Source organism: Malus sylvestris, chromosome 13 (assembly GCF_916048215.2).
Source record: "Malus sylvestris chromosome 13, drMalSylv7.2, whole genome shotgun sequence".
Taxonomy (NCBI): domain Eukaryota; kingdom Viridiplantae; phylum Streptophyta; class Magnoliopsida; order Rosales; family Rosaceae; genus Malus; species Malus sylvestris.
The window spans coordinates 15,612,845-15,638,923 of NC_062272.1; the positions used below are offsets into that span (position 1 = coordinate 15,612,845).

At 35.0% G+C, this 26,079-nt stretch overlaps 2 protein-coding genes, 1 long non-coding RNA gene and 1 pseudogene across 4 annotated transcripts; all 4 read right to left on the reverse strand.

The window, feature by feature from the left end:
• Positions 1 to 3,977: 3,977 nt before the first annotated feature.
• On the reverse strand, positions 3,978 to 6,884 carry LOC126596574 (uncharacterized). The gene is made up of 7 exons (XM_050263205.1): positions 6,486 to 6,884; positions 6,321 to 6,386; positions 6,135 to 6,232; positions 5,902 to 6,027; positions 5,565 to 5,774; positions 5,381 to 5,446; positions 3,978 to 4,452 (listed from the first exon to the last, which is right to left on the reverse strand). Exons 1-7 carry the CDS (start codon positions 6,529 to 6,531, stop codon positions 4,264 to 4,266), a joined length of 801 nt encoding a protein of 266 aa, XP_050119162.1. The 5' UTR covers positions 6,532 to 6,884; the 3' UTR covers positions 3,978 to 4,263.
• Positions 6,885 to 7,029: 145 nt separating this feature from the next.
• On the reverse strand, positions 7,030 to 10,373 carry LOC126596576 (uncharacterized). Of its 2 annotated transcripts, none has more exons than XR_007613994.1 (5): positions 10,033 to 10,373; positions 9,799 to 9,943; positions 9,029 to 9,405; positions 8,113 to 8,178; positions 7,030 to 7,362 (listed from the first exon to the last, which is right to left on the reverse strand). It is a non-coding gene; the product is annotated as an uncharacterized LOC126596576 (long non-coding RNA). The 2 variants fall into 2 exon arrangements; XR_007613993.1 differs by having other exon boundaries at positions 7,030 to 7,426.
• A 1,477-nt stretch (positions 10,374 to 11,850) lies between these two features.
• On the reverse strand, positions 11,851 to 13,107 carry LOC126595284 (senescence-associated carboxylesterase 101-like; annotated as a pseudogene).
• A 2,791-nt stretch (positions 13,108 to 15,898) lies between these two features.
• LOC126596573 (thermospermine synthase ACAULIS5-like) lies at positions 15,899 to 19,018 on the reverse strand. Its single transcript, XM_050263204.1, has 10 exons — positions 18,735 to 19,018; positions 18,143 to 18,209; positions 17,950 to 18,044; positions 17,719 to 17,821; positions 17,383 to 17,471; positions 17,019 to 17,175; positions 16,850 to 16,925; positions 16,531 to 16,589; positions 16,275 to 16,411; positions 15,899 to 16,192 (listed from the first exon to the last, which is right to left on the reverse strand). The coding sequence occupies exons 1-10, from the start codon at positions 18,914 to 18,916 to the stop codon at positions 16,105 to 16,107; spliced, it is 1,053 nt and encodes a 350-aa protein (XP_050119161.1). The 5' UTR covers positions 18,917 to 19,018; the 3' UTR covers positions 15,899 to 16,104.
• Between the last annotated feature and the right edge of the window lie 7,061 nt (positions 19,019 to 26,079).

Here is a 26,079-nt window from a genome sequence, read left to right on the forward strand (position 1 = left end):
GAAGTTTCTTCAAAGGGGCGTGGGCTTGATCTTTGAAGGTGGATTTGAGCGGATCTTCAAAGGGGGCTTTTGGGCTTGATCTTTGAAGAACAGTGATGAACGGATCTCCAAGGGCTTTTGGGCTTGATCTTGAAGAACGGTTTGGACGTGTGGATTTGTTGATGTAGTTGATCCAAGGGGCCGTCGGGCTTGATCTTGAGGATGAGTGTTTCTTCAAGGGCCGTTGAGGCTTGATCTTGAATAACGGTGATTATTAATCCAAGGGCCGTCGGGGCTTGATCTTGGAAGAACGATGAACGAAGAACAAAGAGAGCTTTCTTGATTCTTCGGGAACCTGGATGCTTGAGAGCTTCGGAGTTTCAGAGCTTCAGAGCTTCAAGAATTTTGCCTAATCATTTTTTGTTCTCCCAAATGAATGAAATGGGCTTGTATTTATAGAATTTTCCAAGGCCTAATTTTGAATATAATATCCCAGATGAAATAAGTCGTTTCTGCCAGGTGTTGACACGTGTCCTATTTGATGACTTTTCCAACTTATTTCAATTTTCGTTGAGTCACACGCTACGTGTAAAATTTATGTAATACATTAGCGTTGACACTTTGATTTATCGGTCAACATTTATTTACCGAAATTTCGATGTCTACAGCAGCCACCGGGGAGTCTCGATGGCTTTGAAATGTTTGGGTTTACTTCACCAGCTATTGTACAGGTAAATTTATCAGGTGAAATCATTTTAAAAGCATTTTTGGAAGTGCTTTTAAAATAGTTGAAAACGTTATTGGTGAAAATATTTTTGAAACCAATCTTTAGTAAAATGCAAGTGAAATTAAAAAAAAACACTTGAAATCATTTTAAAAACATTTTTTTAGTCTTTTTAAAAGTACTTCCAAACGAGCACACGTGTGTGCATTGAAAACACAATCAATTTGTTATCACAAATTTTTTAGTGAAACTGATGAATGCATTAAAAGAAAGAGAAGGAAGTATAGTCTTCAACTATATTTAAAAGTTTGTTAAAAAAAATTAGTATGAGGATCCGGCGAGGATTCGTCAATCCTGTTCGTTCATCATACATCGTGCGATTAGAAATTATTTTAAATATTTGTATGTAAATTAAACACAAATTGTACTTGACAAAAAATGACCGCCCAATGTACGATGAACATACATGATTCACGGATCCTCAAGATTCTCATCAAAAGGATCCGGAGAGGATCCTGTTGGAAAAAAATTATATTTAAAAGTTAGCCTTGGCTTTCAAGATGTAATGAACAAAAACAAATATAAAATAAAGTGACTTCATTGCATCATTCATAAGCCAGGAGGATCATCACCTAATTCTCTTTGTGAGGATCTTGGGGATTCTCCAATCATATATGTTCATTGTATATCTGTGGGTAAAAATTATTGTAAATTTTTTTTAATTAAATATAAATAATATTTGACAAAAACTGACCGCATGATGTACGATAAACGAATGTGATTGGAGGATCCCTATGATCCTCACTCATTCATAAGGAGAGGAAGCTACTTTTGTCACATCCCGACCCGGGTCCCCATCACATCCCGAGCTTGACTCCGCCGTAGCACGATATTATCCGCTTTGGACCCTAACCACCCTTTCATGGTTTTTATTTCTAGAAACTCACACGAGCAGAACTTCCTAATGGGTCACCCATCCTGGGAATGCTCTGGCCTATTTCTTGCTTAACTTCAGAGTTCCGATGGAATCCGAAGCCAATAAGCTCCTAAAAAGCCTCTTGCTAGGTAGAGATAAGAATATATATATATATATATATATATATATATATATATATATATATATATAACTTACAGAATCCACTCCTCTGGACGATGTGGGATGTTACAACTTTGCTTATATAAACTTATACATATAATAACTTTTTTTTTTTATTAACATAAAAAAGTATTTGATGTGACAGACCCAAATTAATATTATTGTGACAGTAACATTTTCAAATACATATGTTTTTCTTGATCTATCTATCTATCTTATATATAAAGAGAATGGAAAATGTGAATAGTGATTTGGTGTCACCATACTTCAACAAAATATTTGGAAAAAAATACCCTCAAAATAAAAAACTTCAAAGGCATTCCAAAATAATACATCAAATAAGGTAGGGGCATTTTCATCATTTTAATAGTATTTTTTAATAATTAATTATTTTGTGGTTTTTTTTTTGGTTTTTTTTAATTGGTACCTCACAATAGGCTAGTAATAATGTAATTCAATTTATCTACTTTTAAACACGTTCAAAACATCTTAAGAGACGTGTAATGCCAGTTATAAAAAAGATCATTCGCAAGTGGATAATAATGTGATTAAATTAGTCATCAAATGATTTTTTTTTTTTTGTAACAAATGAAAGTATCTATACTAAGGGAGAGGGAGGTGGGCTTAACCTCACAATAGGTTAACAACAATGTGATTCAATCAGTTGTTTATTAAATATTATTTTCTATATTTTAAACACATTGAAAACATTTTAAAAGCCATATAATGCAGATTATAAAAAAAGTTTTTTTTGCACGCAGATAATAATGTGATTAAATTAGTTGTCAAATGATTTTTTTTTAAGAAACTATATTATCTACATTAAGGGGGAGGGGATGGACTTAGCCTCACAATGGGTTAGCAATAATATGATTCAATCAATTGTTTATTAAATATTATTTTCTCTATTCTTAATGTAAATTCTATAGAGACCGATTTTATTATGTGAATTCAATTGCTTTAATTAGTTTATGAGGGGTTTCTTCTAGCATGATCTAAGATTATTTATTTACTTAATTCAAATATTTGACTTTCCTTTTATCAATTTACGCATATATATATATATACACATTTAAAACATGTAAGTCGCGCGTAGCACGTCGTGATTCAAAAAATGCATTTTGCACGCGAGTGAGCGCGTGCATGGAGTCTAGTAATAATAGTGGCCAATCACTATGATCAGAAATTATAATAAAGGCAAGCTTGATGTTGCAAGTCTAATACACACCATTTTAGCCAATACAAACTACCCTTCACGATCTACTATTTCCTTTCCTCTACTTGCCGTTGATTCCACCAGTTTGAGTCCCTTTCCTCAATCCATTGTTTTCTCCATCTACTCCTTCCCTTATCTACCTCTATTTCGATCCCTTCTTCTAGATCCATCCTCTGTTTCTTGCATCCCCTATTTCCCTTTTCCCTTTCCTCATCTTCCTAATTTTGATCCATCATCTTTCTGCCGCTTATGTTTACCGCGTTTTCTTGCAGATTTGGGAGGGTGTGTAGATCTTTGGCTAGGGTGTTCTCACCACCACCTTTTTTGACCCTTGTCGGTCTTTCCCATTTGTGTTCGCCCTCGTTGGCGATGTTGCTCATGGGATCTCACTTCCTGCGTACATCCTTGGTTTCGTGGTGGCAGTTGTTTTGCTGGTCATGGGAAGATGATTCGGTTTGATTCTTCCTTACTTCTGGGGTTCTTGCTGGTGTGATCTCCGGTACTCATGAAACACGCCAGTTCGTATTGATCGATGAGTGGTTTTCTGATGATGGTGGCTACAGTTTCGAACGGTTTGGTTTAGGTTTTTCTGTTGTGTGGCTTTGTCTTTGTTGTTATTTGTGGGCTTTATTTTATGTTTGTTTGCAGCCCTCCTTTTCTCTTGTATTTAACTTCTTGTTGGGCTTGTGTTGTACTTACTTTTGTTGGTAATAAATTTACCCTCTGTACCGAAAAAATAAAAAAAACTACAAAAAGCCTAATGCAAGCTTACACATAATTTCAATTACTAACACATCAACTCATATTATAAAATTGCCACTACAAACTGTCGATCGAATCACAAACATTTTATTTTAAAATTCAAAATAATAATAATAATAATCGATATTACTACATTAAAGACGGAAAACTCGAAACTCAATAAATTAGAAAAAAAAAAGAAAAAAAAACGGCTCTAATAGTAGAACAACGCAATCCAGCACTTGGATCATTTTTTTATTTTTTGCTTAAAAGAACTATTATTTATTGGTACATTGCATAGATGCACTTTGGATTTGGGAATATATACGTAAGGATATGCTCATATGCACAACCATACTGATACATAATTGACATATTATGCACATTTTGAGACATAATTGAGATAAATATGCACAAAAGCCTATCCCAAGCATAACAGGCTAACACAAATCCAACCAAAGCCAGCAGCAAAAACATCTGGAACGGTGGATGAGGGAGCCAACTCCGTCAAGCTCCGACAGCTGTGGCGGTGAGGACGGAATCGCGATCGATTTCGCTCCTGGTGCGGCTGATCCGTTGGTTACTACCATCCTTTCCGCCACCTCCTCCTACCCATACTTCCGTTATTACTTGTGCCATGTTGTTCATGTTCTCTAATAAGTAATCTGCTTCCTTGCTTTTCACGGTCATTCCAACCTAAATTCACAAGACAAGATACAATTAGTACCTAATTAATTGACCATTATAAGAAAACTTTACAATATTCTAAGAAGATACAATTTGACCAAACACAAGAAGATATAAATTAGTACCAAATTGACCATTTTAAGAAAATTTTACAGTACACCAGTTTAGGAGGATTTTTCTTGCCAGACAATTTACACATGTTATTTTATCAAATACAACATTCTTAGCCAAGACGATGGCTTGACAAGGGCATTGACTTTATGAGTAATGTTCTAAAGACCGCGAGCTGCCGTGTCTTGAATCACAGTTTAATTAAACTTGTGATATGTTTCAACTTTAAAAAGGTACTGTTCATTTCCACCATAGTAGGAATAGTACAGTTTATTAAAATAAGTCCAATTTGTTATATTTAATTATTTAATTATTAATAGTTATCTGTTGTGATATGTTTTAGGTCAAGCATCATTTCATATCATTTTCTAAAGCAAACAAAAATTGGAATCTTAATCTTTGTATTCGTTTTTGCTTTCTCATCCACATTTTTGGTAATTACCTTGGACCATATTGCGATTGTCCCATGTTACTAAGTGGTTTTTTGGGAAAATGTTTGCTAAAATGATCGAAAGCAAACTGTTCATAATATTTTTGAACAAAGTGATTAACTATGAAGGTTATCAATTTAATATCAATCAAATATTGAAAACTTACCATTTCGGCAATTAGGATTAAAAGATTGATCATTTCAGTAATTAAAACTTAAAGATAGTTATTTCGAGTAATTTTTGAAGAGTCGTGCTCTCATATGTAGAAGAAAATTCTAATCATAAAAAATCAAAATGATGAGTGGGGATCAAAACCCAAATATTATAACAATATTTACACAACTAACAAAAATAATGAATTATAGAAACAGAGAATTTAAATATTAGTTAATTACCAAAACGGTGCGAAGACCAACAGCCTTTCCCGCAGCGACGTTACGCACGTTGTCATCGAGAAACAGCTGCAAGAAAGCAAAACCGCGTTGTCAAAATCTCCCAACAACTTCGTAGTGTTCAATATTATCACGCAACAAATCGACCACCCGCGAACGAAGTTATAATGCGCTTTCGCGGCCTTACCGTGCGGCGAGGATCGACATCCGCGGCCCGAAGCGCGATCTCCATGGCCTCTATGGACGGCTTCAGGACCACCGGGAACTCGTCCGGCCTCGTCGAACTCGGCAGGTTCGGGTTCATCGTCTCGAAACATATGATCTGATCGAAGCACTCCACCACTCCCAGACGTTCCAACACCTTCACTGCGTGCTTCCTGTCGGAATTAGTAAATATCTGCAACAACAATTCATTTTCCGTCATTTTATTTTTCAAACTTTGTGTAAATTTTCGTGATTTTTTTTTAAGCAAAACGATATAATAATTCCACTAAAAATTACGGTTTTGTGGATTTTAAGCTTACAATTTTTCTCTGGGCGATGCTGCGGAGCAGGTTTCGGAGCTGAGGGTCGGGTTTGATCCGATCGTACGGCAGCCTCCCGTGCACGACACCGTGGTAATCGTCGGCGTCGATGTCGTATCCTAACGCCTACAAACAGAAGCAAAACAATATATTTCAGAAATTCATTTTTTTAAATTACGTGCAGATAAATTAAAATTAAAAAATTGAAAAAAAGGAGATTAATGATGAATTACTCGTAAGCCAGCGAGGGAACTGCCGTATTTTTTGAAAAGCTCAACGCGGAGGCTGGAGGCCTTGCTCACCGGGAATCCACATTTTTCAACGAGAAAATCTGCAACCAAAGATAAAAATTAAACTAAATATCAAATCATAATTTGAATGAAATTTGATTTATTGATTTTGTTATTTCTTTTTCGCACCATCGATGTTCTTCTTGCAAGCTTCACCGAGTCCAAGGTTGGAAGGGTACAAAGTGTCGTCCAAATCTGTGGCGTGGAAATTATACAAATTAAGCGATAGTGATTATGGTCATTTAAGATTGATTAAGAGCTTCAAAAACGAGATGATTATCCATTAATGCGTACCGAAGATGATAGAATCAAAGGGAGAAGAGGAACTGAGGGAATCCATGGGATGCTAAGAGAGACGAGAGCTGAAATCAAATTTGAAAAAAAACAAGTATCTCAAGTAATAAAAAATCGTAAAAAATGTTTTAAGTCAAGTAATAAAATGAGAAGTAATGAGAGCGCTTTGAAGAAGGGGGAGGGAAAGGTTTTTATAGGAAGCAGAGAGAGAGGGAAAGGTTGGCGGGGACACGTGGGCGGTGCTGATAGGATAATTTTAATTATTTATTTACTTGAAAAAGAAAAAGAATAATAGTATGGATGTGGATAGAATTAGAAAGGATGAGATAGATGAAGACTGCTGCTGACTCGGACCTTCGCGTCTGGTGCCGACACGTCGTGGACACCCAGTAAAGTCGGAGAAACTTTTGTTGACGAAATTACCCTCGCCATTCATCACGCTGTGAACATACTAGTAATTTAGTAAACACTAGCAATAGTGCCCGCACGATGCTGCGGGTTTTAAAACTGTATAAAGTATGCAGAAAGTTCTAAAGACACACGATATGCAATACTATTTACATACATATAGAAACCTAATATGGACTGGCAATTCTATTGTCATTGTTCTAATATTCACATCTTTTACAAATTCAACTCCTAACTGTCCTTAATCGTAGGAAATTTTTTGTATATAGTATTATTTACATACAAAAGATAATATTTGATGTGTATTTACATACTATTTACACACAAAAGATTGGGTAGACGGTCCCTACTGATATCCTCATGAAATATACAGATAATCAGCTTATTTTACCCAATCATAACCAAACTGTGTGGTTGCAGCTGACTTTAAGTTGTTAATGGAACAAAGTACCTGAAGTCGAAGATAAACCTGGGGAATGTAGAAATCTTCAAGCCTTAAACAAATTGGCCTTGCTTTTTGCAACAAAACTATCCTTTTATTACAGAAAATTACAGGAAAAACTTTTAAAAGTGGAAATAAAATTATGTCAAATGATTAGGGAACCAGAAGTTTAGTGGACCATACATAGAAATAAAATTTAAAAAAAAAAAAAAGCAATCTCAAATACACAGAGCATGGCACGACAGATAATCTTATTTAATCACACCATTTTAATTTATCAAACTGATTATATAATACTGTCATGCATGACAATATTTTACCATAATGAACTCTGACAATACCCTCTCATCCCAGTCGCATTTTTTGTTAAAATTTTGACCATAAGTTTAATATCTTTTCACTGTTTTTCAAATCTTGACGAAACTCTGAAGACAAAAACAACAGCACTCAACTCCTTTTTCAACCCTATAACCAGTTTACACAAATAAGAATGCAGCATTTTTATTAAAGCATGTAATTCTCCTCTTCCTATATTGTTCCCCTTTCTCTAACCAAATAAAAATTTCCAAAACTATATACGAATTTTTTTTATAAAAATTGATACATAATTAAAGCAAACAAAGAAAAAAAAACGAAAACTGTTTTGTGAGATTGTATTACTTTGTTAGCAACCAGCAGCAAAATGTTTCATCTTCTCACCAATTAATAAGTCAGTAAACAAATGACTAAACTTTCTTAATCACAAAAGGCTAAACGCAAAAAACAAAAATCACTCACCTTAATGATAAAGCACTTTGAACAGTTGCATCATCTCATTGTTTAGAAACTTTTGTGATTACAAATCTGGAAAACAAACACTTCCAAAATTTCAAACAAAAACATAAATGCTTTAATCACACATGCACACTCACACACACACACGCCTATTCTGAATTCATAAAAGAGAACAAAAATGATAGGATTGATGCCAATATAGGGATCTGCTGCATATCATGCTTCAGGATAGCCATAATTTGCATTATAACCTACAACTTTAGAGGAAATTAAGAGGCAAAATCAAGCCAAACCAACAATTCCCTCATTAACTCGAAGAATGATTATCCATTTTTAAATAAGTGTGCAATCCAATCAAACCCAACAACCATCCAAAGCAAATTACACAATTAACAGATGTCCAAGCATTGAAAGAAAGGAAAATTAATGAAAAGGGCTTGAAAACTTTGAGTTTTAATGATAAGGACAAAATAAAGGGTAAAGTGAATAGTACCATGATTGACTTTTTAGTGTAAAAATATGGTTTTTCATTAAAGTGAACAGTACCAGGAGCTTTTCGTTAAAGTACTTTGAAAAAGAACAAAACTTACAGGGCCTTTATGTCTTGTGAGATGTCCAACAGAAGCACTTAATAGTAAAATATTAGTATCACCATTGATAACTCTCTTCTATTATATGTTCTGAGCTTTCCATTTATTACCCATTTCTTGGGTAAATTTACCCAATTATATTCGAAATCATGAGACATAATAGTAAAACACAAAAACAAAATTAGAAGAAATCAGAAGATGCAAAACTATTAAAAATTCCAACATTTATTAACAACTGTTTAGTAAGGATAAAAAAAGCATGCCATCAAATAAATTTGAAAAAAACAAAACAAAACAAAATTTAAGTTGAATAGAGAATACTTGCTTACCCAGAAATCCAAACCAAATCCCCAAAAATTTAAGTTGAATAGATGATAGCAACGAACTCCGATCTCCATCTTCTTCCAAATCCAAAAGAACCAAAACCCATACAAAAAATCTCAAGGATGGGCAAGAATTCCGGAGAAAAAATCAAAAAATTTGGACATAGATGGTGCTTTTTGCTGAAAAATTAAAAAAAAGACAAAAAAGAGGAAAATAATCAATCTTTTCAAATAGAATTGGAGTTAAGTTTTTGTACCGATATGAACGTTTTTAGGAATCGTGGAAAGAAAGCTGAGGTATGGATGAATTGGTGGTTGTTCTTCCTCCCCAACTCCTCCATAACTCCCAGAAGAGAAATTTTCATACAACCTCTTTCCAGCAGCTGCAAAAAAAATATTTAAAATTTAAAAACAAAATCCAAAAACAGAGCAAACAGGTCAGGTCACTCTCGAGTTTGGGTGCGAGCTTATCCCTAACCTTCTCACCAGAAAAAAAGAATATGCAAAAACTAGTTAGAGATTTCAGAAAATACACTACCCGATTACCTGCTATTGGAAACAAATAATAAATATACAGGGAATTTTAAAATAATTCAACTGCAGGCAATTTAATTGAAATTTTTAAAGAAAAAAAAAGAACTCAAAATCTTAGTAAAATTAAGAGCAAAAATTATTAACCACACAATGAAATTTAATAAAAATAAATTACTTAAATTAAAACCCAAATTCCAGAAATGAAGAAAAATGGAAACTTAATATGGACACTGAAGCTTTACCTACAGATCGACAACAGCGGCAGGTACCTCAATAATGAAAGAGACAGAGCTGGAGATGCATGAGAGAAGAGGGGAGGAGTGTTTGGCGATCCATAACTTTGTGTAAACCTTGAAGACCTCGTAGAAATATGCCCGGTACTCGTACCTGAACAAAATTAAAAATTTGAAATTAAGAAATAATTGTTTGGAAATTAGGGTTTAGGATGAGAAATGGGGAGAATTTGAAGAACCTACAATATTGGAGCTCTTTGATTTTAAAGAATCAATGGGGAGCTCTCCCCGACTGCAGAATTAGATTTTCACCCTCAAATATGGTGTAATTTGAGACCAGTAGAATCACTTCAACCGAGATTTGAAAGCGGAAAAGAGCGATAAAAGCAGATTTCGTGACTGAGATCGCAGCGTCAGAGAGCGAGAGAAGGCGGTGTTCGAGAGCGAGAGAGACAGAAGCAATGATTTGTGAGAAAGAAAAGCGGAAACGGAAGGAAAAAGTAGAGAAGAAAAGTCGAAGCACAGCGATGATCGACGCGTGGATCGAATGGGCAAAACAGACTTTTCACTGCACCAAAAGAGGAAAAACAAAAGGCATTTCCGACATTTCACTGTTCATAAACAGTGAAAAACAGTGCCGGCCGAACTGAGTTTTAGTATATAGATAATTTTTTATGCAAGAGAAAGTAGATCACCAGTGTCCGGACGGAACTGCCCTCGCTTCTCAGTTTTCTTTCCATTTGTGTCCCTGTTTTCCACGCGTTGCTCATCTTATTCTCTCGACTTCGAGAGTCTTCTTAACGAGTTAGAGTTTTGTTCCTTCGTTTCCTTTCCTGATTTCGGCTTTGGTCTTCTCGTTTTGGACGTTCTTTCTTCAAATCCTCTGTTTCCTTGTGATATCCGTGCTTTCTTTCGCGGACAGGGTTGCTAATTTTCGTGGTTTAAGGGATTTTGTGGTTGCCGGGCCGTTGTGCGTCTATTTAGATTTGGGATTTTTTGCGTTCCGAGGGTTTCGACATCTCTAATTGGGGTAAAGAATTCCTGTTGTTTCCCTTTTTTTTCCGTTTGGGATTTCTGGGTTGTGGCTGGGTTTTTGGCCGATTTACACATCTTTTCAAGGGTGGCGTATTTGCAGCCCGCTGTGGAACAAGTGTGATCCAACTAAGGTATATTTTATAATCATTTTATTTTGGTTTTTCCTTTGTTTCGATGAAACCTTAATCGTTTCCTTTTATTGTCAATTGTGGTGCTCTCTTGGGTTTTCCCTGTTAAAGGAAAATTTTGCGTTTTTGTTCTTCAGTTGGCAAATCTCTGATTTGCTAGTATTTGCAATGTTGCTGTAGTTTTTTCGGTATTTTTTTGCGCTTCTGTTTTTTTCCGATTCGGACATGGATTGGTAATTATTGGATTTAAATGGATTCATAGTTTTTTTTATGAGAGGAGTTGTTGAGGTTGTGTGAAGGTTTGTTTTTCTGGGTTTTATGCTGCAGGGGGTTACAAACACGGAGAGGATGAGAGGAAACATTAGTTTAGATTGTGATTTAAATATTTTTTTATTTATGTGAAATTTTATTTAAATCATGGAATCTCTTTTTACACCTAATTTAAAATTTTAAATGTTAATTGTCTATTTTATCTTGTTGCATAATTACTATTGATTACAAAATAAAATTAATAATAAAACTTAAATTTATCAATAAACCCAAATTCTATAATTAAATCTTACTACCACTTTTTGTTTATCCTACTTTCATTTTGGTTAAAATTTATTAGCTCTCATAGAAAAAAAATAAGTTTTTTTTATTGATGTACGGTGATTTTGAAGTTTTGAATTTTTCAACCAAAATATGAATTATGAATCCAATAAACAATACACTAGTTTGCGTTCAACTCCGTACTTCTTTCCATCCATCTCACTAATACGACATTTGCATCGGTCCCACCCATACGCTAATGAGTTCAGCAAGCCTTGAACTAAAACACCAACATTAATGATAGGACAGTCTAAAGCAATACACTCCACAATTTGCACCAACTCTTCATGTACAGGATCAACTTTTCGATTGACTAATGACACTTCCAATACTTGTGAAAAGTGTTAGGCTTCATGATCTCAGCGAGTGGTGAGGAATTACTTCCCACATTTTCTTTGTACTTGCTCCATCATTGCATGAAGCTGCTCTGGTCCAGGAAAATATCAGGTGTTACTGCAAAATTTTGGAGTGCTTTCAGCACCTAACGCTCAAAATCAATCAGCTTTTGCTTGGTATTTGGATTACTCGCTTGTTCGTTGCACAAGATAAGCGCTTCCTCAACGTGCATCCAAAAACAAGAATCATAATTGAGACTAGAAACCACATTCTTGACTTTTGAGTTCGACTTGGTTTCACTACCTTCCTTATTCTCTCTCTCTGCCTTCTTCTTTTCCTCGTCTTTATTGAACCATTGCTCCAACAGAATGAAATATCGAGGCATTTCCTTTATGTAATCTTTTCCACCCCCTTGTAGTAGTTTGCAATGTGAAGCAGTTTGATCATCCTTATGTAATTCGTTCCATCAAAAAATAGAGTTAAAACTCAAATGGGTGTAAAAATAAATTCACATATTGAATTGGGTTTATGGGGTATATTAGATAGTAAATTAGGGTTTAAAGGGATATTAATAGTTTGGTTAAAAATCAAATGGGTACAAAGAGTAAGTTGCATGTAGAAATAGGTTATATGAGTTTAAATAAAATTTCCCTTAAAATTACGATGGTAGATAATGAATCCTTACAGTAGTGAAATTGAGTGATCTGGAGCATGTGTGGTCTTTAGGCTTCAAACGTGGGACGATCTGTTCTAATATTATAAAGAAAGTTGAGGTTACACCATAAAATCAATTGACAATATGAGAAACAGCTCAAATTACTTATGAACACATGTAAGGTTTCTTATTTTCTCAATTGAGAATTATGACTCTCAACACAAACAAACTCGTATCATTTATTTTGACACACTATTGATAAAGAGAAAAATCAATCACATTTTTTTTAGTGCATGAATATACGTTCTTAATCATTTGAGAAGCTAAATGATACTATAAACTTAAGTCGTGAAGTATGTTCTACATTCACATATTCGAATGAAGAAGGAAAATTATGAGTTGACAAAAAAAAAATGATCGTAATCAGGAAAACTCGATAAGGAGGGAAAAAAAAACAGAAGAGCATCTGATATTTACTCACCAAACACCAATAACAGACAACCAAAAAAGTAGGCAATTAATTAGTTTAATAGGGAAATGATACCGCGGTCTGTGTCACGACTCACGGGTCATGATCCTTGCGATTGATGAGGGTGATGGGTTGTGGAACCGACCACAGTGCATGATGCAACGTCGATGATCACCTCATCTAAATTCCATTATTTCAATAAATTAACACAACACAAAAGATAAACAAAGACTCAGCCCAACGTTTAATTCGATAATTGGTTGGAGAAAAGGGAAAGTGACATCTGACACCGCACAGGCCAACAAAATGCAAACATGAGATGCTTCACTTTCGCATCGTCTCTCTCTTGAGTAACAAGGATGTGCAAATATTAGTCATATATGCGCTTTAGCTCATTAATAATACTCGTTAAGATAATAATTGGAACTTTATAATTTGTATAGATCAACCTATTGAGCACGACGGATGTGCAACCGTTAGTCATCTATGAGCTCATGTTAATTCTGATTGCTAATGCATTGAGTAATACCCGTCGCGTGTTCTTGACTAGTATCACTTGCACATACACATGCTTCTAGTTTTTGCTCGAATAGAGACAATAACTCTATTATAAGGAAAGATACCGTGTGATAAATATCTATTAGATGAATGGTGTACATTTTGAATACGTAAAAAATATTGGACTTGTAACGCCTCTAAGACAATGTTTGCTTGAGTAGAAGACTTTTTCCCTCTTTTTTTTTCTTTTTTTTTTTTTTTTTTTAATATTTATTTTCAAATCTGGTATAAGCATGAGCTAGAGGTAAAGACCTCAAGCACCAAATACCAAAATTTTATTAGAAAGGAAAACAAAGGAACTTAACATGGATCATATCGGCCACTTAGTAATACAGTTTAGTTGCATTTCTCTTCACTTGTAAGTGAAATGTCTTATGTTTAATTCTTGCCAAAGCCAAATTTGAACCACATTATTGCTAGTCAATTGTAAAATCGAGCTCACTCCCTCACCCCTCAATGTAGCCAATATCAATTGTTCAAAAAAATAAATAAATAGATAAACATGGATCATATCATCAGTTTGGGATTGAGTTTTTACCACATCAAGTTAACACATAATTGGGTTACACAAATGGGCTTCTCAGAACCCCATAAAACATAAATGGGCTGCACGCCTAATTTGGATTTCGAAATTGAGCACAAAATCAGCCGAAGGTTTTTCACTTTTATTTCCTAGGTAAAATTTGAAATTATGATTTTTATCACAAATGGCTTTTGAAATTGACCATTACTATTAAGATAGTCCATGAAATTAAAAATCAATCAATGTAGTCCCTGAAAATAGGTGTAGCAAATCAATGTGATATTTCCGTCATAATTCTGTTAACAATTCCGTTAAGTGCTTATGTGTCACATAAATGGGTCTTAGAAGTCATTTTTTTTCTCACAAATGGTCCTTGAAATTGGCCCGCGACATCAAAATGGTCCCTGAAATTGATGTGCGACATCAAAATAGTCCCTGAAATTGAAAATCGATCAATGTAGTCTTGCAAGTAAGTGTCTCAAATCAATGTAGTCATTTCATCACAATTCTGTCAAAAATTCTATTATGTGCTGATATGACACATAAATGGATAACACAATTCTAATTAAATTAAAAAAAAGTATAAATAGGTTTAATAATTTAATAGTTAATAAAAAGTTGTGAACCCAAAAACCTAGTCCTGCAATCACCTATGATCCTAGTCCATATTCCTCTACCTCATTTGTTGTCTATTCTCTAAAAAAAAAAAAAAAAAAATCTCAATACACTCATCTTTACACACTTTGACACTTTTCAACGAATTGAACTTGGATTGAGATCACCCTTGGTGACAGTTTGGCTGAATGGCAACGACTTCTAGACATCACCGTTAACATTTAGGCGATTAATATCCTCACAACCTTAATCTTGGAGAGCTTGTTCGACACTTCCCTATTGGTCTGGTGACTCAAAAAATGGTGAGGTCTACCTTGAGATAATGAAGCTATAATCGAGGTGCGTCTATTATTGGTTGAAAACTATTTCCAAACCCCCTTTTAGGCCTTGGTTAAGCCTTGTGCCTTTGAGAATTTATGGAAGGGATCTCTCATCGGAGTAGGTCCTACTATAAGAAGAAAAAAATTTCATTGGAAAAAAGGTATTTAGACAATTTTTTAATTAATTATTAAACCCACACTAGCACATAACAAATTTTTGTACAAAATTGTGGCGGAATGATCATATTGATTTGTGACACCTATTTTCAAGGACCACATTCATCGATTTTCAATTTTATGAACCATCTTGATGGTGTGGATCAATTTCAGGGACTATCTTTATGGTATGAGTCAATTTTAGGGATCATTTGTGATAAAAACTCGTAAATCTTATGGACCCCATTTATATGCCACATCAGCACTTAATGGAATTTTTAACAGAATTGTGATGGAAGGACCACATTGATTTGTGACACCTATTTTTTGGGACTACATTGATTGATTTTCAATTTCAGAGACCATCTTGTTGGTGATGGTCAATTTCAGGGACCATTTGTGATAACCCATTATGTTGATGTTTCAAATAGTGTAAAATGGTCTCTTGGCAGATTATATAACTACATGAGAAGTTTTAATCTAAAACAAAATAGTATCTGAGAAGTTCTCTTGTCAAATCGTGAATCTGGATATGTTTATATAAAATTATATAAATTATTATGCATATGCAGTCTGATAAGAGAACATTACTCTTCAAAATGATAAAATTTAGAGATAAAAAAACCACTTACCCTGCGAGGTTTTAATTTAGTCTTATAAAGTAGTTGCATCACCATTTTCATATTCATATAAATTTCCATACTTCATAGACATCTCAAGAAAGGCACAAACAAAGATTTATATCATAGTTTTTATAAGTTACTACACAAAAAAGAAAGAAGAAGGAAATACAGCTGAAAAAAAAAAAGACAGAAGATTGTCTTCCACTTGCACTCTCATGTTTCTTGTTTGTTTTTTTGGTCCAGCACTTTCATGTTTCTAAGTGCTAGCTTTTGGTAGTGGTTCTTCATTCTTCCATTTCTTGAAGCTTAATTGAGTTTGTAGGCACTCCCATGGCCATGGCCATATATGAACCTTGCCGTTCCTTCTGTATACACATGAGTCTCATTGACCATCCTGCCAACAACCCATAATCCTGGCTTAAATAAGTAGCTGCTTAAATCAAGAGGAAAATCAACTTATTAGGCACCCGACTTACGATTTCCGAACAGCTTTGCTCAAGGTAGAAGCTGATGAAAATGTTTTTCCATCTAGGTATCTGTTCTCCCCTGTGATCCTTTGTTTAATTCTGAGGTCTAGTTCATCGGCACTAAGCTCAAAAGGGGTATCTGAAGCCTGTTATTTTAAACAATTACTTAGCCTCCTTAATGTCAATTAAAAATACAAAATGGTGTCACTTATACAAGTAATTAATTAAGAACATTGATTTTATTATGAGGTGCTAGATTTTGTACCAGGATCCATCCCCAAGTATCAGCATAAGAAGGAATATGAGCTGAATAAGGCACAACATCTGCAGATATACAAAGAAGTAATAAGGGCAGAGATAAAAAGACAAGACACAAAACAAACGACCCCTCTAATTCAAGTGAGTCTCGCATACAACGCTTAGGTTCACCTTTAGTAGAGATATGGTCAGCAATGCAATCAGTTTTGTTTGTCCACTTAGCATTAAAACAAAACAAAACAAAAAACAAAAAAACAAAAAAACAAAGAAAAACAAAGAAAAAAAAAAACTAGAGATGAATCATTTTCTTAATCAAGGTCACTTACATTTGAAGACCTGCCTCAAAGTATTGTAAATGCAGGAAAATACTTCTGTGTGGCTGAAAATTCCAGCAGGACCTGCCTGCATGTATGAAAAAAAAACGTGAAGCGGTTAATTCTGTCATTAGGGTTCTGTTTTTGTGCGTGATTGCACGCCTAAGTATGGTTAAGATACCTGTGTGACAAAAATGCCTTCCTTGGTGAGTCTTGGTTTGACAGTAAACTCGTAGAAGGATTTGGTGTAGAGTTTATAACATGGGCCTCCTTCTATTGGGTCTGCTAGGTCACCAATGATCACATCGTACTGCCCTTCCCTGTGTTCTAGCTCAGCCCTGCAACGCACACAATAATTAGTGACAGCTATATCAGAATTAAAAAAAAATAGTGAAAGCAGTATGTAAATATTAATATATATACACGCACATAAATTCTCTGCACAATGTTTGTTCTTTAACAATTGTTGGATGCCATACCGATAAAGTTATAAACCCGGCATCATTGACACACACACACACAAACATATATATGCTGAAAATAACCTGGCATCATTGATGATGAGCTCCAGTCTTGGATCACAGAAAGCTTCACTGTTTACAGTCAAATATGACTTGCAGAACTCTACCACCTCCTGCATTAGTATTGCAGCTTGTAGTGAAATTTTTTATATTATGTGCAATGTGTTGCAACTTGTAAGCCAGATAAAACCCAGAACAGTGATTTGGAAAAATTGAAATTTTTTTATTTTTTATTTTTTTTGCTTCCACGACTAATCCTCCTTTTTGTCTTTTTCAAATAACAAGAGACAAATGAAAAGCAGCTTTTGGTAAAAGCAGCTAAAAAACTAGACAAAGTGTGACTTATAGAGGGAAATATACCTCATCAATGTCACACATGACAACCTTCTCCACAGTCCTGTGCCTCAGAAGTTCTCTTGCAGTTGAGCCTTCACCTCCTCCCATGATGAAGATGCTCTTTGGACTGAACTTGACATTAATTACAGAGTTATTAACAATGTTGCCCTTAACATCCAATGTATACACACATATATAAACCTCATCGGCAGTATGAGATAAATTTTTTTTATATGGAAAAGAGAGTTTAAGTACTTTGGATGATGTAGAAGTGGCGGGTGGACAAGACATTCGTGGTAGATAAATTCATCCGTCTCAGCGCTTTGAAGCTTTCCATCAATTACTAAAGCCTGCAAAATACATAAGAGAAAATTGAATTAATTAGTCATTTGCTGCAGTTTGTTATAATTGATTACTTTACTTAATTAATAGTAGGATTGATCAAAACCTTTCCAAATGGCTTTGTGTCCAGCAATGCAATGTCTTGAAATGGAGTTGATCCTGTATGCAATATACTGCAACCAAAATTAATTAATTAATTAATTAATTAATGAAATCATGCATTGGAACACTAACACTATTCTACTAACGTCTTGTCTGACCTTTTCATGACCATGATATTTCGGGGTAAAGAGGGTGTTATTCACTTTTAAGAATTCTTTTATTTTTCTAACGTAGGAATTTTGACATTAAGATTATAAAATAAGTCAGAAAAGGTATTACCATATCTACGTAAAAAACTCAAGGGGGACAACGAAGACTTTAGAACAAATGGTGAAAATTTCCTAATGATTTTGTCTATGGACATTCTCATAAATTTACAGTCAAAATGAGAAAATCACGAAGTCAGAATTTGGTAGCACATGAGACTAACATTAAAGTAATTAACTGTATAATTAGATGAAATGAGAAATCAACGAATAAAAGAAACAAAAAAACATAGGTAGTAAAAAAGTTACAGCGCCCAAAAAAGAACTGATAACATGTTTGAAAATTGAGTTGACTGCAGATAGTAAAAGATAGTGACAGTTAATACGTACCTATTAAGAGCAAAGCTCCATCTCAAATTTTCTTCAATTTCTTCCTCATACCAACAGCTCTTCCTGTATCCATTCAGCACTGAATGGCCCTTGCCATTCACTCCATTTCTATTCACATTCAAATTCCCACCCCCATTCCCATTCCCGTTGTTGGTTCCATTGGAATACGAAATATCACCCATTTTCTGACCTGGCTATCCAAAAATACTTCACCAAACAGGACAAGTCAGTGTATGTAGAGAGAGAGATAGAGAGAGGGAGGGAGGTAAGTGATGTAGAAGTGAAGAGGGTTCTCACAATATAAGAAGGAAAAAGGTGGCGGCCAAATCGAAGGGTACCATGATTTAGGGTTGGATAAAAAACTAGAGAAATGATGGCCAAAAAAATATTTAAAAAAAAAAAAAAGAAGAAGAATAAGGGAAATCTGTTGAAGTGGTTGTGCTTGAGAACAGACACAAAAGCATGCAGCCTCAAGATATCTTCATTGGAATTCGGAAAGTAATGGGAAAATGGGACTAATTTAGATTTTTGTTGCCTGGGTTTAATATCTTGTCCGTAAAACAGTATTATCAATTTTTTTTGAAAATTACTAAAGAGATTGTTCATGAATTATCTGCTACCGCACAGTTTAACGTTAATTCCAAAATCAATATTATAAATATTATGCAAAAAAGCAGATAGTAACAAAGAATTCTACTTGTGAAAGAGTCTCCGTATCATTTCTCAATTGTTGAACATAGGTGATTGAGATTTCAGGCATGCAAGTTCTTTCCTTGGAACTACGCAGCGAGCTTTGACATGTTGCTAACATATTGATACTGTTATATATGCACAAGTTAATGATATCATGGCTGTCATTGCATGTATGCATGTATGATAATGATATTAATTTTATTTTGTATCCAAATGGTATTCTAAACATCCCAATTTATATTCGAAAACCTTAAATTCATGTGTAATAAGACGGACACATTGTCTTAACTAATTGATTTTATTTGTAAACGTGTGATGATATTATCTTAAGAAATGAAAAAAAAAAGGTATTGGTGGAGGAAAAAAAGAGGGGGAAAGGATAAAAGATGATGATGGAGAAGGTGACAACAAGCGAAAATTCTGGTTATATTATTTTCTTCAAGAATGTGTGCAAATCTTGATTGGAATTGAAGAAGAGAGAAGCAGAGAGAGAGAGGAGCGTGCACTGGAAACCATCATAACATTCTCTTTGCTTCAAAAGATTTAGAGGGCGTGCTATGGCAGGCGCACTCATCATAACTCTCACCATTAACGCATCAATTCTCTCCCCCCCAAACAGGAAGTATTTAACTTCAACCCCATACCCACCGTACGTAAAATGTATAAGAAATTAAAGATGATAATGAAAGACATTAGTTCTAGCCCTTCACTAGCACTTAGCTATTTAGTTTTTTTTTTTTTTTTTGGTGACATTCTATTTGAAAATTATCTTTTAGGTTCTAGCTAGCATATTCACTTGCCTAAAGTTGCTTGTAAGATCATGGTAATGTGAGCTGAACAAAGTTAGGATTTCACTATAAAATCAATTGGCAATATGGGAAGTAGTCCAACTTACTTATAAACTCATGCAAGGTCTCTCCTCTCATCAATATTCATTCTCAACACGCTCCCTCACGTGTGGCAAATTTTCAAGCCTGACATGTGGACAACACATTCCAGGTGGCGTGAAGCACATGCGGCCGTTTGGCTTCACACGTGGGCAGTGACGAAGCTACGTGAGGGTGAGGAGTGGCGGCCGCCCCTCCCCTCGCCGGAAAACAAGCCTAGGAGCGCTGGTTCAACCCCTCCACTGTCTTGGTTGAATTTGCAAAGGAAGGGCGATAATTTGGTTGGATTTGCAAAGGAATGACGAAGACGAAGGAGAGAGGTTGGGGCGAGGGGGGAGAGAAGATGGGCAGAAGAAGAAACCATAGGCATGACATGGAGATTAGTAGACATAAGAGAAAAAGAGTTCTGTTTGGTATTGGGTTTAAAGGGGTTGGTTCGCGTCTGGCCCCACCTTTTTTTTGGTGGTTTATTAACCCATTTCTTTTATTTATTATTATTATTATTTTATATTTTTGTATGTATTTTTATTTTCTCTTTTAAGACTCTCACCGTATTTATCTTAAAGTCTCACATTATTTATAAATATTGTATTACTTTTTAAAAATAATGTAAATATTGTTTAATGCTTATTTTACGATAATTTAAATCCATCTAAGCTCTTGCCTAGATCTCGTTTAGGCACCTAGCTACTAGGTTCCAGTCTGTTGTTTGACTAGCGTCTAATATTTTAAGAGGATCTAATCCTAGCCAATTTAAGCTTCTTACATTGGCTTTGATATTATTGCTTACAACCGCTTTGATGGAGAGACTATTTTCTGCTATGAATATTGACTCAAAACTTTGTACTCTCCAATGTGAAAGCAATCGCTTCGATTGAACTTTGCACTCTTTTAATTTCACCCCTCCCCTCGACAATCCTAGCTTCTCCACTGCACGTGGGACAACTTAATTTGATATCATGAAGAAAGTTAGGGTTCCGCCATAAAACCAATTGGCAATATGGGGAGTATCCCAACTTACTTATAAGCCCCATGCAAAGTTTCTCCTTTCATCAATGTGGAATTCATTCTCAACAGCTACATGTTTGCTGAAAAATGTATTTTTTGTTGATAGTTAAACAAACTATAGTCTTGCATTAGATCTAGTTTGATAATCTTCCCCTTTGTTTGAATAGTTTTATTGGTAATGATTAGCTTCAGATGTCCAAGCCTAGGCTCATAGCAATCTAGCCGTTACCCAAAAGGCAACGCAAGGGCTATAAAATTGCCCTTTAGCCCCAAAAACCCACTTTCATCAGTCTGTTTTGTGGAGAGCAATTGGTGGTCGAACACATGCTTAGTCAAAAGCTTGAGCAATTTGAGCCCAAGCTTGCATCAACGGGTGAGGCTGATGTTAGCATGACGTCAACTACGTGCTTTTTTTTGGTCTGGTGTGTGAATTGGGTGAGTGGGTCTACAAATTTTGCTGCCATGCCCGCTACTACATATTCAAATTTTCTACCAATTGTCGACTGAATGGTATATGAGAGCTTTTGGATTTTTCAACAACCTGATGATCCAGATCGTTGGATTTCCAACGGTAAAAAAAATGAAAAATTATTGTTGTGCTACCTGGCACGTTTTGGATTGTCAAATTCAATAATAATAAAATTAAATGGTCAAGATAAATCTAATCATTAAAAAAATTTAAAAAAAAGTTTTATTGTATAAATATCCAACAATCTTCTTCATTCGCCTTTTATTTTTGATTAATTATGCTTGTTTGTGATGTTATGCTTTGCTTTGTATTTAAAATTAAATTTTCGGAGGTAAAAAAGGAGTTTTATTTTCAAAGAACAAACTTACAAAGTACGCATTTTTTTCTTTCAACAAACGATATTATCTATACTAAGGGGAAGGGGTAGGCTTAGCCTGATAAGGGGTTAGCAATAACATGGTTCCAATTCACATTTGCAAGAATCGAACCTAAAACCTCTAATTTACAAGTGAAGAGAAATACCACTAGACCGTAATACTAAATGGCTACAAAGTATACATTTAAACACACTTACAAGGTATAAAAAAATAAAAATATTTGCGAATAGTAATCGCCCTTACCCCCTTGCCAAACAGGTGGACTTGCACAATAATCACTTTTTAGAAGGCAATTACATTTCCTTGCCATCCTAAAACAGGTGGATGTGCTCTTATAATTGTTTAATTTTGTTTAAGCTATTAACCCCTTTTCAATCAAATAAAAAAAAATCCAATTTAAAATTTTAAGTGACAGTGGTAGTCATATTTACACACAAAAATCACTCCACATGTCAGATGCTTTGTTTTGCTATAGCATGTCAACCCATTATCCAATCCATGCAACAAATAGTGGATCTAATTAACGGGGTCCAAAGTGTCCATTTGGTGGCGTAAGATTGGCATCAGAATGATGCGTGAAAAATTAAGGGATGTGATATCCACACATCCTATTTTACTTCTCACACATTTTTTTAATTTTCAACCATCGGATCGAATGAATTGAAGAAGATCAACGGACATAAATTATCAAGGGTGTATGAGAAGTAAAATGTGGTGTGTAGATAGCACATCCCAAAATTAAATATAAGTAACAAAAGAAAGGAAGAACAAGATAAAAATCTATGTGCGCACATAATTACTATGGTGGAGGAGGGCATAGGAGAGAGGGCCCGAGTATTGGAGAAGTAGTGGCGTTCTATTTGATGCAGGCCAGCTATGAAAACCAAGGAAATCATTCTTGTTACTTGCAGTGTGTTTTGGTTAATTTGGAGAGATTTTTTAGTGTGATTGGTACACAAGATAGTACACCATGTGTCACTATAAAAATAGTGAGATATGTGTGCTAAAAAGTTAATAAGTTAAAAAATAAATTTTCTCATCACTCCTAATAAAATAAGTGGTGTATCACTTATGTTCTTGTCATAACTAAAAATTTCTTGTGAATTTGGGGGTGATGATGGATTCGCCAAACTCTTGTTTTAGAAAAGTTATGATGACCTCAAAGGCCTAAAGCTCCAACTCGAGGTCCCCAGGATAAAATTGTGTTCCCCTAATCTTTTACTTGCCTCCTTCTCCCCTCCATGACCTGTAAAAATCATTGCACTGGCCTAAGCTTTGTCACCCAGCAAATCATATGACATGATTTTATAGATTTCTTGTTAGCTTGCCTTGCCGCACATAAAATGATGTCCATTCTTCATGTCCCATAATGAATCAAGTCATCACAAGGCAATACACTAGGTATCTCATGTCTTTACTTTGTCGTATTATGCTTTTCTTCTTCATCTCTTATCAACCGGAAAGTTTGAACTTGAATGTGACGTTTGGACCCGATCAAAATATAACATTCCCCCTCTCCATGCATCGGAAAGTTAAAACTTATAAATATCTTTTGAGTCAAATTAAAAGTCATGTCTTTTTTTATAAGTAACTAAAGCTATAAATTTGAATTTAAAAAATGTTTGAGTCTAAGGTGAATGTCGTGACAAAGAGAAAAAACTTCATTCCAACCAAGGTATAAAATATCGATGATATTGAAAATATCGGTAGTCAAAAAACACGGAAATATCGATGTAAATATTGGGATATTATCGATATCGATAAAAATAATATGGAAACCACGGAAATTGTAAGAAAAACTTGGAAATTTTTATTGAAACTTTGCAGGATGTTTATTTAGTTAATTATCTATTAGTTTATCACAAAAAATTGGAAGGAAATGCATTGCATAATGAATTTAACTGATTTAAGTTGATTATATAGCGAGCTGGCAAACATTGTGAGTGTAGAAAATATGTAGTAATTAATGAAAGAAGTTTAAACACCATAATCATTTATATATAATGAATTAGTACAATATTTTACACTTTATACATTGCATGATAAGATACATGAATTAGGACACAATTGCCCATATGTATTGGATTAATAAACAATTTTAATTTTTGTTGTTAACGTAGGAAAGTTAAGGAAGTAGACAGATAAATAAAAGAGAGACTGGGCAGGTAAAAGATGAGAAAAAGCAGAGTAAAAAAAAGTGGGAATATTCGTCAAACGAGACACACAAACCCAAAGGCTTATTCATTTCACAAAAATTTCGTCTTCCAAAACGCACAAAAACAGGTCCCCCACTCCCCACCCTCCTCCTCTTCCTCCCTCCGCGTTACCCACCCCCTTCTCTCCACACACCCCCTCCCCACCCTCTATATCCACCCCCACCCTCCTCCTTCTCCCTCCGCATTACCCACCCCCTTCTCTCCACACACCCCCCACAACTCATACAATTTGGGCTTTGGGTTTTCTGATTACCCACCAAATCTTCCCAAAATTACTTTAAAACCTCCGATTGTAAGCGATCGATAGAAAGATTCGGACTGGTGGGTTTTAATCATTCGATGAAGAGAGCATCATCGGGGGACTATTCGATTCGGTGAGGAAAGGACGAGGTGAATCTGTCGCTCTCGCTTTTCTCGATTCGGTTTTACGAGAAGATGAAATACACTCGGTGGGTTTTTCCCTAAATTTCCCTACTTTGGATATGTAATTCTTGTTAGATCTTGAAGCTTTTTGTGTAAATTAAGGTATTTTTTGAATCATTATGCACTGTAATTCCATAATTTGATCTATTGGAATTTGGGTTTGCTTCAACTTCGTGTTTGTTTCTGGGGATTTGGGGGAATTTCGGCGGTGGTGATTGTAATTGGCTGTCCGGAGGATTCAATTGGCAAATACGAATGGCGTCGTGCGTGAGCAAGCAGTGGCACAAGACGGCGGAGGACGAGCGGCTCTGGAAGCTGATATGCACCAGGCACTGGGCCAACATCGGCTGCGGCAACCAGCAGTTGAGATATGTGGTCCTCGCGCTTAGCGGATTCCGGCGGCTCCACTCCCTCTCCACCGTTCAGTAAGCCCTCCTCCGCCTCTTCCAACTCTGCTCCTTCTTCTTCCTCGTCGGGCGCATCCTCCTCGCGAAAATATCGAAAATATCGCGATATTATCGATAATAGTGATAATATCGCGATATTTGGATGATAATTAAGTGGATATATGTAAAAATATCGTTATCTAAAAAAAATGATATTATCGGCGAAATATCTTCGATAATATCGATATTTTAATCCTTGATTCCAACGATAAAATAACGTTTGAGTTTTGATTTTGATGCATGTACTCACATAGTCACATGTAAAATTTATAATTTGAAATTTAACATTTGGGCAAGAAGAGAAAATAAGAAAACTCAAACCCACCACTCCATTTGAACTCAAGTATAAAAATATAGGTATAAATTTTGTGTTTTTTTTTATAACAAAATATAGGTATAAAATTTTAAGTCTTGCATTTGATCATTTCATTTAGCAGAGGAATAAAACAAGAAGGATGCCCTTTTTGAAATATTTATGGTTTTTATTAATCAAAGAAGATCTCATAAATGGTTACATTTTCTGACAATTAAGAGTCGAATTAACTATTGTTTGCTAAAAAAAATTTAAAAATCTTTTTGAATCGTAAAAATACATGTTGAAGAAGCACATATCAATATTCTTATGATCATAAAGTATCTTTATGTTGTAGGTATAATTTACTAAACAATTATGGATGTCGGAGAGAGAGGGAGTGCAACACATAGAGAGAGATGTGTAATTGTAAGGTGTGTATTATCTCATCCCATTGTGCCTTTATTTATAGTAGTACGGAAGGTAATTCCTTACTCCAATAGGATTACAACTCTAATAGAATTCTAAGAGATA